We start from the raw sequence: 19,568 nt of genomic DNA, 5'->3' as shown, positions 1-19,568 counted from the left end.
GGTCCAATTAAAAAAAAATGTAATAGTGATAGTTTTTATTTCGACAAAAACATATAGTTTTTTTGTGTCTTTTCAGATTTGAAGAATATATATAATATATTTGTGTTATAAATTTTTTTGTCATGATTAAGATTTTTTTCTTTCAAAATGAATCAATTTTCAATCACCGACTATTTTAAGTATGTAGATAGCAATCAATGAACTATTTCGTACATGATTATAAAGTTTGAAAAACAATTATAAGAGAAGTGGAATAAACAAGTACCGAATTGTACAGTACTGATCGAATTAAACCAATATTTATATTATCAAGATCGTTCGGGTCTTTGTTGCTAAGCCTGATAAGTCGATGAAAAAATAAATTTTAGTGTGAAAATCTCTTGTAGAATATTTGTAATTTTCAAAGAAATGTGAATAATATATTCTGATTTCATCACAAAGTAAAAACTAATAATTACATTTCGTGTGAAGTATCTAAGTTTAATTTTTTAGATTAACTCACTTGTAGACATTGGTTGTGGATAGTTTTGTCATACATGAATAAAAGTTGTATTGAGTTTTGATGATTTAAATAGAAACTAAGAAATATAATTCAGTTATAGTGAAAGTGATGTTATCAAGGTACAATATGATCCGTAAAGATATGAAAGTATTATGTATATGTATTTTTTTGGGAGGGTGCGTACCCTCTTGTGAAAAAAGAAGCTAATGAAAAAACAAATCTTTCTGACATTATGTGTGATATCACATTAGATAATAATTCTAAAAAGTGATCAATATAAATTATTATATATGATAAACAGAAGCCCTTTATATTTTATTTTTGTGCCGCTCTGCTGATGTCTCGTAAATTTTATTTAGCCAAATTTAATTATTCTTGAAGGTCATTGTGCGACAATTTTGATGAGTTAGTTTTAAAGTTTAAATGCAAAATCATTTATTTTCATTTGTGAATGTTATCAAACATATATCTAATAAATAAGATAATTAGAAGTAGTCATCATGTTCAAATGGGTTTAAAATATATTATGAACTATGATATTATAGATATCTAAACTGTATTAAAAGTAGATACGATATCTTTTGAAATCAGCAGTAATATGTAAAAAAACATTTCACTGATTAATCATCGTAATCAATGACTGGGTTACTTTTATTAATAATTATAAAATTATAACATAGTCAAAAACAATTAGAGTGATTATTAAACTATAGTAAAAATGTTTATAACTTTAATAATGAAACATATATGCTCTTTACTTACTTTGTATTAGAGAAAAACTTTTAAAAATATATGTATATATATAACATATATTAAGGTTAATTTTTCAGTGAATATGTCTACAAATAAAACTGTTGCACTTGTATGCTATCTGCTCTGTAGAACTGAAGCTACAGCCACAGTGTTACCAATTTAGAAACTATGTAGTTTCAACAGTACGGTGACATAAGCCCGTGTATATGTTTTGACATCGTAGTGTAAGAAATTCTCAAACCTGCAATTTCATAGTTTAGTAATGTGAATAGAAATAAAGATCATGCAATTTGTCACAAACAGACAATTCTTAAACATTCGATATTTGGAAAACGAATATCCGAATATCCATTTATTTTAAGGACATTTGAAGGATAGATATTATATTTCCTTCCTAATGGCAAAGTTTAAACAATATATTGAAATAAAAATTTTAATCACAAGTATGTGTTTTTTACATTTACATTTGGAACCACAAAATAGATAACCCTATACTTCTGTTTTGCTCATAGTTTAAACAAAAAGAGCCATGAAAAATTCTTATATATGTAATTCCGGAACATAGCAAATATAATTTATTTATGCTACATAAATATATTCCAAATTACATATAACAACCATTATTTGGCATTTTATAATATTTATTTACTAAACAAGTTTATTATACCATAAACAAATGAAAAAATTTTTCTTGCGTGCGACTAATTTAGTTCTATGATTAAGTTTATTTTTTAATCCATTTATCATCTAAAATAAGAGTATAGGAAAATCTATATACAAAAGGGGATTCAGTATATATACATACATACATATTACATATACAACAAACAACAAAATCCATGCTAATAATAAAATTAGGTGAAAGTCCAATAATTACTCAAATACGTTTACTTCGTAACACTGAATTTTGACAAGGTGTAAGGAAGCCACGTGAGTTAGCAATAGAAATTTCAAAGCTTTTTTCCTATAATAAAACAGAAACAGAAATCCTTAACAGCAGGACTGATGATATGTAAGAATCATTATATTTATTTATTAAAATAATAAATTGAATCTGATAGAAGGACTACTAATAATATCGAAAACAATACTGAAAATGGAGTATTGCATTGAAGAACAAAGTGTAACACATAGTATATATAGTTTCTTAGCTTTATATTTTAGACAAATTTTATTATATTCACATTTTAATAAGCAATTAATTGTACTTTTAAGATACAAATGAGTTCTAATATAAAAATACGTTGGTTAAATACTTAATATTAGAAAACAATGTGACGATTGGTTTTTGATATTATATAATTATAATGAACTATAACAGATATCTAGTGAAACAATTCTTAAACTATGGACGTAGCTTGTAGGTGTGCCATAAAGGGGCCACAGTATATTATATTAACTATACGGGGCAAAACTTCATGGGTCATGCTATCATTATGAAATATTATAATATACTGCTTTTTTTCGAGGCACATTTTTAGAATATTCTTATTGATTCTCCTTATTGACTACACTAATGGTTTACCTATTGCCTGATATATGAAAAATGTTTGTTTTCCTATACACATTTTTATCAAATAATCAAGTCCCAAGTCTCCTAAAAGACAAAAATAGGATTTTAGTGTACAAATTATTGTTGAAACCATAATTTTGGTTATATCTTTAATATCTGTAACATAAATATTCTGTAAAATACTTAAAAGTGTTGTCACAGTTCTGTCACATATATTATTATAGTCTTCTCTCCTTTCATAAGTATCCCAACATCATCCTTACATATATAACATTATAACAAATATAGGAGAGCTGTGTGTATATAAGAAAAAAATGAATATGCATATCAATAAGGTATCTCTAAACATTCTGGGTAATAGCCAGTCTATGATTAAAGCGGTTTAAATTCAATTGTAATATTAAATTATATTTATAACAATATTTCGAAAATGATAAAATTTATATGCTGAATTAAGTATTTTTCAAGTATGAATCTTTTTTTTATATTATTTATTTCTGTATTTATTAACTGTATTTATTGTTTGTATAAAATTGCATTATATTATATTTCAAAATTATATATGTTTTTTTTATGTTTTTTGAAATCAGAAAAAAATAATTGTTAAGATTGAATATGTTTAAATGCATTAAAAGTACGTTTGAGAAGTGTAAGATATTCTTTAAAGTACTATTATATAACAATAAATAACACCTCATCAATGCTTGATCGATTTATGTTCTTCATAAAAAATTCCTCAACATGATTTATCGGACTACAGTAATGTCTAATGTCTTGTTCATAAAGTCAGATTACTTGTAAATATATTTATGTTGCAATGAAATATAATTTATCTTAATTCAATTTTATAAATACGTTAAGAAGAGATAAGCGCCAGCTAACTGCACTATGAATATAGAATTTCAATATTAAAAAAAAAAATATTGAGGAAAACTAAATTTGAGAAAAAAAATGTCAGCAAATTGCATTAAAAATATGAAATAAGTATATGAAATATTTTAAAAAAAAAAAACTTGAAAAAACGCTATTCAATATTAAAAAAAACAATTGAAAAAAAAAAATAAATTAATTGTATAATTAATAAAATAAAATACATTAATTATAACATTAAAATACATGAACAAGTTTAATATGTTATTAAATATTGTATTATTTATTATTTATTGATTGTGTGATCAATTTATTATAGCAATAAAAATTTGTATAAATATAGTTATGTAAATGAACATTTTTCCATTCTATTTTCGAACAGTTTAAGCGAATAAATTTTTATCGTTTAATCGCTATATTGCATGCGGAAGAAGGACTATACAGCGATATTTATTTCAATAAAAAAAATTATCGTATAATTGGCGGCTTCCGCTTATTGCATTTACTTAAATCCGTAATTGCCGATCAATATTTAGATATTTTTTTTGGATTTAAATTAAAATCGTTTTCAAATTTAAGTTTGTTAAAAATTTTTATTGTGTTTTTACTTGATTGATTTATTCTGTTTTATATAATTATTTATAAACGTCACACAATTTTCTGTTGTTTAATTTGTAAATATGGTTTATAATTTTTAGTTTAACTGAATTTAACGGATATCGCTAAGATGATAATTGTATGGATTGCGCAAACGCATAGTCAAAGAGGCACCCTGTTTACTAATCCATTTTCAGCAGTTCACGTTTCGTAATATGTAGTTTTTTCATTTCATAGTTATAATATAGAAAATTTATTTTTTATTTTAAATATATAAAAACTTTTTTATGCATTTTACGAATATTAAGAATGTTTTACATTTATTTATTTATTTAATAACTTTTTTAGAATTCATCTAGAATTTTTAAATTTTGTTTTTGGCAGCGAACGATTTATTTTGAAAGTAACGTGCAGTTTTACACGCAAAAAAAAAAAATAAAGTAATATAAAAACACTTGCAGCCATTTCAATTAAGAAATTGCTTGCAAGCAATTTATTTATATTGTTGGCCTGTTAAATGTAATTTTCGAACATTTGAACTTAAAATTATTATTACAAAATTATAATTTTTTATTGTATACTTTCGAAACGATAATCGACGGACTTGGCACAGTTGCGTCTTACGCGGATTTCTATTTTGATGCGTTAAAATCCTTTCGCCGTCAATGAGGAACTGAATAAGTAAAAGTACGCGAATTGCTTTGCAACTGACGAAATTAAAAAAAATAATAATAATAAAAATACAGCCAAAGAAAATGGGTAAATAACGTCAAAAGCTCAGAAGCGTGTTGCGGCTGCTTCGATTCATTGCTGAGTTGTTATACTGAGTTGTGCGGCGCCAATTTGTCTTTTTTTTGTGTGGAATTAAGAATGCCAGTGGAACTGCAGTGGGGTTTAATAGGTGCAACTACCGCCCAATTGAGTTGGTGTTGTGGAGTACTTTGATGTTTGGGGGGCTTTCACTTTAGAGTCAAAATGTGAAGTTTAGTTAGTGTTTGTTGTTATTTTAATTCAAGCTGAATATACATACTCGTATGCATAAAGATATTTGCACACAATCGTACACATATACGTATGCATTAAGTTATCGGTAAACTCATACTTATATGGCTGTATGTGTATGGCTAAAATATTTTTAAATATGGAATTTGCTTTCGTGATTTACTACCACGGAATTACATGAATATGAATGACTTAATATGAGTAAATATGTTTGTAGGCATAACAAACATATTTGCATGTAAGCAAAATTGTTTTTATGTATGTAGATAGGTTTGTGCATGATAATATGTATTTGTGTAATTGTGCAATTGTGTTAGTCTTATTTGTTTATTTTTTTTTTCTTTGTAACCTGTTTGAGGACAAAAAACTCAATTGACTAGTTAATTCATTCCATTAAAGAAGTATAATAATAATTATATTCTTATTATTTTGTTTGATTTCAGAGTCATGTAGTATCATTTAACAATTAAGTAAATTTCTTATTATATAGTTTAACATAGTTATTAAAGAGAAAAGATGTTGAAAGGAAGGAGAAAACTAGTAGAATGAACTAATAAGGAAGATTTCATATCTAGAACACTGCGTCCTTAATACCTTTGGCGAATTGGCTAGGATAGGATGATTGATATCAATTCTTTAGAACACTTTCTTCCACATCTTATATTGCAAGATCTTAAGAATTTGTTCTAAGTTTTGTTATACCGGAATATTCTAAAATATATTAGTACAAAGCGTTATTTATCATTTTAAATTATTATTCATTATTTAACAGTCCTTCTGAGGAAGAAATTAAAAAAATAAAGGCTCTTCATGAAAAATTTTTAAGAAGTTGTATGAAAATATTACTATTATAGCATGTTCTGTACAATATTTGTTTAAATAAATTTAGCTTATTCACAAAGAGTCTGTACAAAAGTTTTCCAATATTGACTATTTTGAGCGATATATCTTATTTCAGCTATCGATTTATTCGTTTCATTGTTTATGGTTCTACGCCAAAAATTGCGTGGTCGTCCACGAGCTCTACTGCCTTGCGGACTTCAGGTTAGTGCCGCATGTGCTACGTCATTTGTGCTTTTTGTAATGTTGTATGAAAACATTAGACCCCAAAATTGAGTGAGTTCTTTATTGGAATAGTAATGATGTCAATATTTCGACATCTGTATCTAGTTTCATTGACTAAACCACGTTACAAACTATTAAATGGATTTTTCAATACGTATATATAAATATATATATATGTAATAATTCGGTAGTTTACTAGTAATCGTCGGGTTTTTTCAGAATATTTGTGAGTTTATTCATCAAATCACATGATCTTTCTTTTTGAAATTCAATGATTGAATTATTTATAATTATTTGGTTTTTGGAGAAATATTATAAAAAATCCGTTTTCACACTAGTAGTCGTCTGCATTTATCAGTATATTTGTTAGCTGTTTTATCATATCACATGTCCGCTCCTTTTGGCATCCTGACATCCTGTGATTCAATTATGTAATTGATTAAGTACTAGTACGAAATATTAAATATTATATTATTGCTGGGGTTATACCTTGATATTTTAGCGGAATTTGTTTTAAATTAAAGCAGAGTTTCAGCCTTTTTTAGGCAACGAATATTTTAGCTTGGATGGCTTAATAATAATTGGTAATTGATAAGACTTCCAGATTTTTCAATATAAATAGAAAATTACCTATTCATTTACATACCCATTTTCGCTTTTATTTTACACTATTTTATGAAGAAATAGAAGCTGCTGAGTTTTTTGTACTAAGACTTTATCATATTTTTTTTATTAAAGGATTAATTGAACTTCATTTCTGAATATTGTTATTCGAATAAATGTCACATGCCATGCGTTGGTTGTTTAGATAGAATTTTGTCACTACGAATTCAGTGCATATGTTTATAAATGATAAACTATAGGACAGATAAGAACTATAAGGCGCTATTAAAAATTTTATGTTTTAGGATGGATTGTTATCAAATATTTTAAATATTTAAATATTTTTTAGAAGTTGAAAGTTATGAGGCCCTTTAATGGAAGAGATTTTAAAATCTTTGCTATTATAAGACAAACTTAAACTAGCAGCTAAAACTCAACTCAAAAAATTGTACGTAAAAAGTATAGATAAAAAATTGATAACTAATTATATATTTTGTGAATCAGTTATAATAGGCCTTTAGCCTGTATAAGTGAAAACATTGATAAAAATTACTGTTATAACATAAATGATTACACTTATAGACTTAAATTTAAATAAATTTCAAAAAAGATGACTCAAAGTATCATTTTCTGATACATTTCAAAATGAGGACGTAACTTTTATAAACATTTATTTTCTATAAGTAAAGTAAAGTATCTATAAGATAAGTTTGTTAAAGATATGGTGTTGTAAACAATATATTAGATTTTAATAATAGAATTATCTGGTCGGTTTTCTATATATTAGGTGATTTTAAAGCATATCTTTAAACGCTTTTTTAGTGTTTGTAGTATGAGATATAATCACATTTCAATAAAAACCCATAACATTGTATAACTGACCGAAAGACCGCTGAATTTGTCACTGATAAACCACAGAAGTTCTACACCGATGCAATAATGAAATTATCTGAAAAATAGGAAAAGGTCATAAATAATAACGGCCAATATAAATTTTATTAAAATTATTTTTCAATTACTAAAATTTTTGGTCAAAAACATATTATTAAAAAACATAATATTTATGGTAACAATAAATGACGAAAATTATTATGTGGGTTTTATTCATAGATTTAATGGAATAAAGTAATGTATACTTGCTCTTAAATAAATTCTGTTAAAAAAAAATGTCATAAAACTCACTAAAAGACATGGGCCGTCCCCATGTTGACTGCCAACTATATATAACTGTTAAAAAGATTTCTAATCTATAAAATCTAATAATAAATTTAGAAACTTAGCTGTACAATTCAAAGAATATCAAGATATCAGTAATGGAAGATATAGTTTTATATTCTTAATTAATAATTAATAATAAATTAATATATATTATATTATTATATTAGAAATTTAAGCAATTTTTAAAATTTACCAAAATTTATTTAATACTTAACCGAAATAAAAATTTTATTGAAAACATTGAGTTACAAAGTACATTAACAGGATGATAGGCAGTCTTCAAAGAATGATACTTACTATGACGATTTTGCAGACATGTGGTTTGTAATAAATATGATGAAAATATAGTAGTTGGATATATGCGTCGGTATATAACGAAAATATTTAAAAGACATGTTGATTCTTGATCTCGTCCATTGGCAAATCAATGAATTTATAATATTTATTTTAAGTAAACTCTTTTTTTTTGTGTTTCTGGTTTATGTTTATTTAATTTAACAAAATATAATATCATAACAATGATGCACTTACCATAATATATAGAGGGTAGGATAGTTCACTAATACGAGATAAGTCAAAAATTAAGTAGCGCTGGAAAGAACATTTTGACTTACTTTGAAATGAATAACGCAGCAATATTATATAATATAAACTGTATAACACTTCTCAAAACAATATCTCAGTCCCTCTACTAAGTCAAATCTGAGCAACAATCACAAACCATAAAAAGAACTAAAGCAGCGAAGATATTTCAATAATGAAGGAATAAATAAAGTCAAGCTTGTTAGATAAATTGTGATAGCAGAGGAACTACCAGTACACTGGTTATTTGTTTCTAATCGAATAACTACATATATTTAGTACAGCGATCCTTTGAAACAGACTTTAAAATGGTTAGTCTTGCGAATTTTGGTGTTATTCGATGTTAATATATTTCATTGCTGAATTTGTTAAAAAAATGTTTGCTTTGAAATTATAATTTTCTCTTACTGACGTATATATAAATATATACTATCTTGTATATATTCATAGTAGATAAGTAGTAGATATCGGAACTGAATACTAATTTCAAAAAATAAAAAAACAATCCAAAACTGAGAATACAATACAATCGTGTGCCTATATTTTACATGCACGAAACAAACTCTTCAAGGGAAATTGTTAAAAAACGCTTTCACTTAGTTTTTTGTGGAAACTGAGTTGGTGTACAATGCACTAGATACGATATAATAAAAGGTATACAAATGAAATACACCCATCAAAACAAGGGGACGCAGCCGGTAGCTAGTACGGGATTCCGTTGAAAGCAAGGTTAAATTAGACTGACTTATTTGTCGCTAAATCGCTAATATACATATGTATAAATGTAGTTGTTTCTGTTTGGTAGCTTTGAACTGTTATTAACTATTTTCCACATTGAAACTTTGTTATTAGGATATATGGCAACTTAAATGGTGTGCAAGTGAAGTTGGGTTTCATAAAACGTCACTGAAATACTATGTTGTTTTTTTCTATTAGTACAGTTTTTGTTGCAACGGAGCTTGCCTTCTAAGTGTCATATTTATGAAAAACCCAAAGAATATGCATTTTACAAACGTTTAAATTGTATTTGCATACGTACATATGTCTGTTTATATACTTTTTATGGCATTTCATGTTTGTATATTTATGTAAATATTTACTTGCTTTGCTATTGGCATTGTCACAATTATTTGATTGGCAATCGTCCATATGTCAGTAAATTATTCTAAATTAATGCTTTGCTTATTAAATGTTTTGTATATAAAATAATATACTTGCTATCATATAGCAATGATATTAGGCGTTACTTCAGTACATAAATAAAATTACTTGTTACAGAATCACTATTCTGATGTACATATGTATATATTGGTCTTTTATTTATAGATATTCCGGAAAATTTGATAGAATGAATGTTGCATTCCGAGGAATTTAAATTTACATTGAATTTATTTGAGTGGTTTATGATTTTAATTTTACAACACTATTTTTAGCTGAAAGACCTTGCAAGCTAATGCGTTTGACGTTGCGGTGTTTGACGGTATTATGACGTCAACTATATATGTTAATTATTAATGTTGCAGACAAAATTTGTCGCAGTCATTAAGACGACATCTGAAGGATACTGGGACTTAATGAAAATTAGGAGTTACGAAAAATACAAAAATTAGCACATATTATGTACAAATATGTCGTACACTACATATAAATAAGTGTCAGTGTGAATTTTAGGTAGGATTTAAACGAAATGATTAATGAACAAATACGAAAAGCATGTGGTTTTATATTTGAATCCCTATATTTTTATTTATAATTATTGTTTAAATTAATAAAACCAATTACAAATAATTTTGTATAAATATTGATTCATTATTACTTGAATTTTATAATATATAAAATTCTGAGTTAAAATTTTAATTGCATATGCATAAATAAATTAATAAATAAATTAATTTTTTTTATTAAAATTTTATAAATATGAAAATATAATAGCAATTTTACTTGCTGTACTGTTATTAGAACTAAATCGCAAATCTAAGTTATATAAATTTACTTAATTACAATTAAGTTCCTGCTTTTTTAACCTTTAAATGATTTTATTTACAGAAAGTATTCTATATATAGACATTTCAATTTTTCACGAACACATATATCGAATCATATAAAACAGTTGTTAATTTCAGAGTAATCTTGTTACTCTGGCAAAATATCTGGAGTGTAATAAATTAATCTCGAGTGTTATACATTAATCTCGAGTGTTATACATTAATCTCGAGTGTATTAAAAGGGCATGTTATGTTTTATTATGAAAAAACTACCCCAGATTTAACAATCGAAAACACCATAAGTTAAAAAATAATATATAAATATATAAAAATTTCCTAATTTATAAAAATAGTTTTAATTTTGAATTCTTTATTTTTTAATTTTTAAATAATCTATTTTTATTAATTTGATACTTATTTGTAAATTAAAAAAACGATAATATTTGATTGTTTGTTCTGTTTTGTTCATAATTGAATTATTGTAGTCAAAAACTAGTGTAATTATCGCTAGTTTAATTTCGTTGATTATAAACTTATAACAATAAAAAATTTAATATCAATAATTCCATTAGTTTTCTACAAATTAATATAACTTAAAATTCTTGATTTTTTGATCCTTATTAAAAGATTTAAATAAATAAAAACTGCATACTAAATAATTTGATTTAAATAACATTATATAATCTAATGTGATTTTTCATTATTAATCTAATGTGATTTTTCATTATTATTTGTTATATAATGGTTCTTCACTATTAAAAAATTTTAAACAATTAAACAGTAATCACATATTTATTAATTGTTAATAAACTGAAACAATTCTTTCAGTATTCTAAGAATTTGGAAGATACGCTGAAAATTGCGTATATGTTTGCATTTTTATCATCAAATTTTTCACAAATATGTATATGACACCATTAATAATATAAGTTACATACTGTTTAGTTACTTTTATTAATTGGACATAATAAATTAAAATATATACAATCATATAATTAGATAAAATTAGGTAAATAACAATGTAAGCATATATTGATTATATATTTATATACATAATACAAAGAAGAAAAGAATAAAATATTTTTAACACAAAAATAAAAAATATATATTAATAAATAGTAAATTCCAATATATAATATTGTTAATTAGTTTAATTATATTTAATCTTTAAATATAATTATTAAAGGTTTTATTAGTTATAGAAATTTAGCAGTTTACTTTTCTAAAATATTTGTTGTGAATGTACTCAGCAATTGTGAATATACATTGCCATACACAGTCATTTTATTGTGAATGGCTTACGATAAACGCATGAGAAACACAGATGACTAGCACGTATGTAAAAACCAGCAACAAATGTTTCAATGGCGGGTCAGGTGGTCGAACGGGATATTAATGATATTTTTGACGACATTGCACTTGTAGAAAACAATATAGCTAATAAAAGTTATCATGTTGGTTTTGAAGAAGGACTAACTGAGGGAACTAAAGAAGGACATGCTTTGGGTTATGCTCACGGTATTGCGCTAGGTGAAGAGATTGGTGACATGTACGGATTTGTTGTGGCACAACTACAATTTCAACATACTTCTAAAATTAAACGCAGCTTGGAGCATTTGCGACATGCAATTGATGATTTTATAAGTAACATCGATGTAAACATAGACAATAAAACTGCTTTGGAACAAATTCGTGTACAATTTAGGAGATTACAGGTTATGTCAGAAATTAAAAGTGATTGTAAAATAGATAAAAATACAGTGGATATTCGAAAAGATCTTTCTTTTTGATATATACCATATACAAAATAAACAAGATGAGTATAACAAATATTAAAAAACGTTTGAATGCAATTTTGAATTTTATGCATCCATATTGGGAGTTTGTGAACTGCCACATGGTAAACTACATTACTGATAAGCATTGGAATCAACATATACCTACTGATATACGTGCAGAAATATCTGATGAGCAAAATGTTCAGGATTGTATAAAAAATATTTTTATACACAAAAATAAAAAGGAGTTAAAACTGGATGAGTTTAAAGCAATTAATCAATTTTTTTCTCATGCTTTGGAATATGACTTGAGCAACTGTGAAGATATTATAACAACAGTTGAAGATTTATATAAATCGTTAGGAAAAGAGCATGTTAATGAAAAGTTGTCAATTAAAGAATTTATGAGTGAAAAGAAGAGCCATGAGGTGGGTATGACAATTCAAAATATCCTACATTTTCAAAATTTTATACTTTTTATTAAGGTCGAGCTTACTGCGGAACTAGTAAATGATTTAATGGAAATTCATCCGAACGAAAAACACAATCTTATGTTTATTGTGGATGCTGGAGATGGAAAAGGATATTTATCATCCAGATTAGCACTTCAATACAAGCACAAAGTTCTAGGCATTGACTTTAATGAACAAAATACGGAAAGTGCTCTGAGAAGAAGTAATAAACTACAGGTGTGGTAGATTGTTGCCTTAGATTAGTTATTTTTGTTAATATTATTTTTATAAATAGCGCGCATGGAACAGCCTAACGGTACGTGCAGAATTGAAAAACAAAGGTATAACACCGCCACGCCGTGGCAACAAACCAAAAGATAAAATTGTTTCTACAAATATTAACGAAAACGTTATTAACTATCAAACCATTTCAAAATTCATAACCACCGATTTAAAAATTACACATCTAATAAAGGAACTGTTTTCAATTCCCACGATGGTATCACCAAATTTTTGCCTTACTGGATTACACACTTGCGGGAACTTAGCGCCTACTTGTTTAAAAGTATTTCATGCACAACAAGAATGTAAAATTATTTGTAACATTGGTTGTTGTTATCATATGTTAAAAGAATCATTTTCTGGTCCAGAATTTTTTGGTAATAAGGTTTTTATGGATAAACAAACTACAGAAGGCTTTCCTATGAGTAATTTTTTAAGAAACAAAAAAGTGAAACTTGGCCGCAATGCGCGTATGCTAGCAGTACAATCTATGGATCGAACATTGGCAGCCAATGAGCTACCAAACATATCACTTTTCTATAGAGCGCTACTAGAAGTTTTAATATGCGAAATGAATCCAGATTTAAGAAATACAGTACAAGTGGGTAGAATAAAAAAATATAGAAATTTTAAAGAATACTTAAAATTATGCTCTAATAAAGTAAATATAAATTTCGAATCTATTAGCACGGAGCGAATAACAAAAATTGAATCTGACTATGCGATACACAAAAACTATTTAGATCTATTTTATTTACTCCGAATGGCCTTTGCACCGGTATTGGAGAGTATAATTTTATTAGATCGTTTACTGTACCTTAAAGAACTGGGTTACGAACGTAGTTATTTAGTACCAATATTTGATTCACTGATTTCACCAAGATGCTTTGCTGTTATTGCTCTAAAATGATATTTATTCTAAAATTCTTGATATTCTAAAATTAATATTTATATTTTTATGATGTGAATGTGAAACAATAAATGTGTATTTAAATTTAATTCTATTTGCGAAAAATCTTCATTTCTTTAACTAATAGAGACAAAATATTTCGGCACTTTTCTTTGACGATGTTTCAAATAAATTAGGAGGGTCTCCAGAACCTAAGGCATGTTTTAAGTTTGTAATTTCATCAACTGTAATAATTAAAGAATGATAGGTATTTTAAAAAATAACATTCAAAATTCTTGTGAAAAACACAAGGCAGATATAAAGCGCTTACACCAATGATTCTTCAGGTATATAACAAAAATAACTTTTGGACTTCACACATTTTCCAACTTAGTATTCATTTGCTTCTCTGTTGAATATATAACAGCCTATCAGATAGTTACTTGTTACTCGTTTATCTTCAATAATGAATTTTATATATAACATTTTAATTATGAATATATTTTGCAAATTAAGAAAAACAAATTTATTTTAAGTTATTCGAATAAAAAATGTTAAATTTATTATGCGTTTTTAAAATTATAACTAATAAAATCAATAGTTCCAAATTGTTATAGATTTAATTATAATTTCACCCGCTCTTAGAAACCCTGTTTCTTTTCTGGCCCTTAGTGAAATTCTGAGGGGAAAGAGAAGTACCTCTTCTCGTTATAGATTAGAAATTCCTTGCAGTTGGTGATCCGTGGATGTTCATTGGCTTTATATTCTTATTTTACAGTAATTTTGATATGTGTTCAATGTAATTATTTTGTTTTCGCACCGATTAATTAATATGGAAAATAAGTATTTAAATATCAAATATCGCGTGTTTAATGTTACAAAACCAGCAAATAATAGAAATAATTGTGAATCAATTCAAAGGTAAAAAGTCACGTCATTAGTAATTGTTTTTCAAACTATCAATCTCGCATCTAAATCTACTAAGCATTCACATTCTTCTAAATTTAGTTCTTAAAAGGTTCTTGAGGCGGTCATGCATTTATCGGATCGCGAACAACACTGAGATATATTCCACCTTCGGCCTGTAATATAATTGCTTTTGGATCTAACTTCATTTCGGATTTGGTTTTTGAACAAGTGGTAACGTAATGACTTAAAAAAAAGTAAACAAGTCCAATTTTGATCTGTAACATACTGAATCGCTCACCGATGCAAGCATGAGGTCCTTGACCGAAAGGCAGATAAGTGCACGACTTTATTGATTTACGGTTTTCATTTGAAAATCTCTCAGGATCGAAAGTGTTTGGATTCGGAAAGAACTGAAAAATAAATTTCAAAATTTAAACATATTAAAAATAATAATTTTAAACAATTTTACTTTTGGATCCATATGTAAACCGTAAACCGGTATATAAATTGGCATGCCCCGCTTAATTGTAATTTTATCAAGCGTATAAGTATCATTCGCATCTATGGTACATTCTCGATCTAAAAATGGTAGTGGTGGATATAGCCGTAAAGTTTCATAAATAACCATTTGTGTATATTCCAACGAATCAATTAACTGTTGGGTTACTTTTCCATTACTTTCTCTGAGAGCATTTCTAATTTCATCGCGTACGCGTTTCTGTAGTAATGGTCTTTTGGACAACTCATAAAGTGCAAATGACATAGTCGCTGATGAGGTTTCGAAGCCTGCGGTAAAAAATATTGCCGCTTGCGCTACTAAAATGTCTCCTTCAAATAAAACATTAGATTTTTCTTTTTTTTCATTTTGTGCCTTGGACCAGTTTTTATATTCAATCAAGATATCTATAAGATCATTACGGGTTTTACCGGACAACTCACGTTGTTCCATTACAAAATTAATGGTGGAGCGAATGAACTCCGTAGATTTCTTAGGTACAACTTTAAAACCGAAAAATGGCATAAGATGTGGCAAGAAGAATAGTACTGTAAACTCTAAAGCACGTTTTGTGCTAAACCGAAATACTTCACGTCCATTTCGCCTAAAATCACCATTGGGGTTTTTAAAAGTATTTGCCTGTACTCCATAAGCAACAGTAGCAATCACATCGGTTGTATATAAGGCACAAAACTCTTTTAATTCCAAAACGAATGAATTCAATTTAGACTCATTTTCTTGAAGTGACTGTGATAGTAAATAATCATTTAAGCTCCTACCAACCTGATAAAAGGAGTTAAAGAGATTTTTATAATATTTACACATGGACTGCTTACTTCATCAACCAAGTAGAACATATGTTTCATTCTACCACTGGTAAAAAATGGTGTTAGTTTGAGTCTGACATCTTTCCATGCCGGATTTTTAAGAAAAAATATATTCTTCGAACCAATTGGATCTCCATTTAAATCTGAATTCGAATATCTATACGATTTTATTTATCTATATAAATTATAAATTATTTAAATAAATTTATTAACTTACCTGTTACAAAATTTTGAAAAATCTCTTATCAAAATCATCTTAATAAGTTCTGGATCACGTAGAAGAATGGCGGGGTTGTAGAACAGATGAATTCCTACAAAAGCTTCAGTTTTTGCTTGTGGATGATTATATAGATCGCGTATGAATTCTGCTGAACTATTTTTCATACGAATTAAATTTCCCATATTTCCAACAAAAAAAGTTGGTTTTATTTGTGGTACTTTTTTACGTACCCAATAATTATAATGAAATCTTAAGACATAATAAAAAAATCCAATAGTCAAGAGTAACAAAAATATTGTTGTATCCACTTCAGGCAACATTTTGAACTGAATGAGCTCCGGAAATTCATTACGAAATTTATTACATCGGGACACCATTCATAATATCAGTTCTATTGAACAAAAAAAGTCAAAAGCCAAAGTTCTTGTTTTCATTTATAGACTTCAACAAAAGCAATTTAAATATTTTAAGATACTTTGGGAATAACAAAGGAAAATTTATACATATATATATATAAATATTTCATTCATTAGTTTCAAAATATTGAAAATATGTTTGTTAAATTTTACAAAAACGATTTAACAACTTCATTTATAAGTAGATTTGCACTTATCGTACAAGTGATATGTTATGCTAAATATAGTTAAACATCATTCTATAGTTTCTTTAAAATATGGTATACTTCTTATATTAAAATTTAAAAAATTGTAGATTGAAACATATGTACTTTAATAATTGATTTATATAAATATTTTCTTTCAGATTAACATTGACATCAGCCATGGTATATATCTATCTGCTAGCAGTCTGCTTTATATTTTTAATTATTACTTTCATATGGATCAGATATAATTATTCATATTGGCAAAGATATGAAATACCATATATTAAATCTATACCTTTCATTGGTAATTTAAAAGATTTGTTTCTAATGAAGTACTCATTTGGAGATTTTTTTCAAAATTTATATTACAGAGGGAGTAGTAAATTATTAGGTATATATATATTGCATAAACCTGCTTTGTTAATACGTGATCCATATATAATTGAATTGATTTTAATTAAAAAATTTAACTATTTTTTAAATCGATTTGAAGCAGCTGATCCATATAATGATTTACTAGGCTCTCTTACATTACCACTAGCAAAATATTCAATTTGGCATGATAGTCGTAAAGCAATATCAGCACTTTTTACTAGTGGGACTCTAAAGAATAGAATGTTTCCAATTATTTTGCAAGTAGCTACAAAACTACAAACATATATAGATCTTCAATTTCAAAACCATACCATCTCACCAATAATTGAGGTGAAAGAAATGTCAGCAAAATTTACAACTGATCTAACTGTGAAGCTGTTGTTTAGTGTTGAAGAATTTAGTCTTCAAAATAACAACTCAAAATTTCGCACTCAATGTCGAAAAGTACTTGAGCCCAGTCTTATAAAGATTTTACATTTTCTTATAATATTTTTCTTACCAAATCATGCTAATATATTTAGAGCAAAAGTATTTCCACAGAGTTACGTCAACTTTTTGAAAAACGAAGTAGATAAAATGATGAAGAATACAATTCATTTGAATAACGAGTGTAATGATTTAATAGCTGTACTTCTACAGTTACAAAGTGAAGCCAAAAATATCAATCACAGTTTAATAAAACATCCAGATTTCATACTATCGCAAGTTGCAATATTTTTAATAGCTGGTTTCGAAACGTCTTCTTCGTTAATTGCTTTCACTCTATACGAAATGGCTAAACAACCTAAGTTACAGTATAATTTACGCTGTGAGATTAAAGAGATATTTTCCATTATAAATACTTCACAATTTACCCATGAAACTTTATCGAGTATGACTTATCTGGACATGTTGGTTTCTGAAGCTTTACGTATGTACCCTGCAGCTGCTTTTATAAATCGGGAATGTACTCCTAATGGAAACGATGTTGGATTTTCATTAGAACCGTTTGTCAACTTTGACATACCGAAGGGTATGCCTGCATATATTTCAATACTTGGTTTACATCGAGACTCAAAGGTAAGTATTATACTAATAACTTTCTATTTTCAAGTTTAAAAAAAAAGTTTATAAAAAATTTCTTTTTATAGTATTGGAAAGATCCAGATCGATTCGATCCCGATCGGTTTTGCTCAGAAAGAAAAAAATTAATTCATCCAATGACATATATTCCCTTCGGTGCTGGTCCCCATGCCTGTGTCGGTAGTCGTCTGGGTATTTTACAAATTAAACTTGGTTTAGTTCATATATTTAAGAGTTTTACTGTCGAAATCTGTGAGAAAACAACTTCAAAAATAAAATTTGATCCGAAGTCGTTTATGTTGCAGTCAAAGGGAGGAATTTATCTCAAATTTCGAAAGCAAAAGTTATTGAGTAACACATAATAGATAAATTAAAAGTTTTGTTTAATATATACTTAATTTTATTATAACAAAGATTTTTTCATATGTAATATTTTATACAATGACACAATGTAATTTTGTTCTTCAATAGTGTAAAATATAAAAAAAAATTTTAAAAATTATGTAAATGTAATATATAAAAATTATTTTAGTTGAAAGTCTCGGGGTACACATTACTGTCCACTAAATATACTAAGTCTATTTGAAGAACGATTAAAAAATTGCACAGCATAAACATCGTCTAAATAAACTTACACTCTGCTTATCTACGCAGAAGAAGATTTTGGTCAGTAATCTAAGGTTACGTTTTTACCAGATTGCATTGGTGGGTTGATGAACTCTTCAATTGAAAAGTTGACGCTACGCTATCACCTTTTGCGTAGTGACTTCACGGTGTAGCCGCTTAAATGGTTTGTTTTTATTGCAAAATTTTATTTATCGATAATACTCATTCTGTTTTAGTGACATTACCAGTACTCGAAATTCAGGCTTTTAGTGCGAGATATAATTCAACGTTGATCCATCAATTACTGACTTTCCTTGAAAAATGCACTGTTGAATGATGATTGCCATTTTTGAAAATTTTTGTGTATACATGGTCATG

The 19,568-nt window shown here is 26.9% G+C and overlaps 4 protein-coding genes across 4 annotated transcripts; 3 read left to right on the top strand and 1 right to left on the bottom strand.

Moving 5' to 3' along the window:
* Positions 1–12,028: 12,028 nt before the first annotated feature.
* On the top strand, positions 12,029–12,504 carry LOC119677720 (protein LTO1 homolog). The gene has a single exon (XM_038089180.1). The coding sequence runs from the start codon at positions 12,055–12,057 to the stop codon at positions 12,478–12,480; it is 426 nt and encodes a 141-aa protein (XP_037945108.1). The 5' UTR covers positions 12,029–12,054; the 3' UTR covers positions 12,481–12,504.
* Positions 12,491–14,538, top strand: LOC119677715 (methyltransferase-like protein 25). The gene is made up of 3 exons (XM_038089174.1): positions 12,491–12,896; positions 12,954–13,157; positions 13,216–14,538. Exons 1-3 carry the CDS (start codon positions 12,507–12,509, stop codon positions 14,110–14,112), a joined length of 1,491 nt encoding a protein of 496 aa, XP_037945102.1. The 5' UTR covers positions 12,491–12,506; the 3' UTR covers positions 14,113–14,538.
* Positions 14,539–14,664: 126 nt separating this feature from the next.
* On the bottom strand, positions 14,665–16,863 carry LOC119674551 (probable cytochrome P450 6g2). The gene is made up of 4 exons (XM_038085696.1): positions 16,541–16,863; positions 16,333–16,480; positions 15,470–16,279; positions 14,665–15,410 (listed from the first exon to the last, which is right to left on the bottom strand). Exons 1-4 carry the CDS (start codon positions 16,861–16,863, stop codon positions 15,123–15,125), a joined length of 1,569 nt encoding a protein of 522 aa, XP_037941624.1. The 3' UTR covers positions 14,665–15,122.
* On the top strand, positions 15,161–18,987 carry LOC119677713 (probable cytochrome P450 6t3). Its single transcript, XM_038089173.1, has 3 exons — positions 15,161–15,231; positions 17,306–18,581; positions 18,653–18,987. Exons 2-3 carry the CDS (start codon positions 17,325–17,327, stop codon positions 18,944–18,946), a joined length of 1,551 nt encoding a protein of 516 aa, XP_037945101.1. The 5' UTR covers positions 15,161–15,231; positions 17,306–17,324; the 3' UTR covers positions 18,947–18,987.
* The last annotated feature ends 581 nt before the right edge of the window (positions 18,988–19,568 follow it).

The sequence above is a fragment of the Teleopsis dalmanni genome, chromosome 2 (assembly GCF_002237135.1).
Source record: "Teleopsis dalmanni isolate 2A chromosome 2, ASM223713v2, whole genome shotgun sequence".
NCBI lineage: Eukaryota > Metazoa > Arthropoda > Insecta > Diptera > Diopsidae > Teleopsis > Teleopsis dalmanni.
This window is presented reverse-complemented; position numbering and strand designations above follow the sequence as displayed.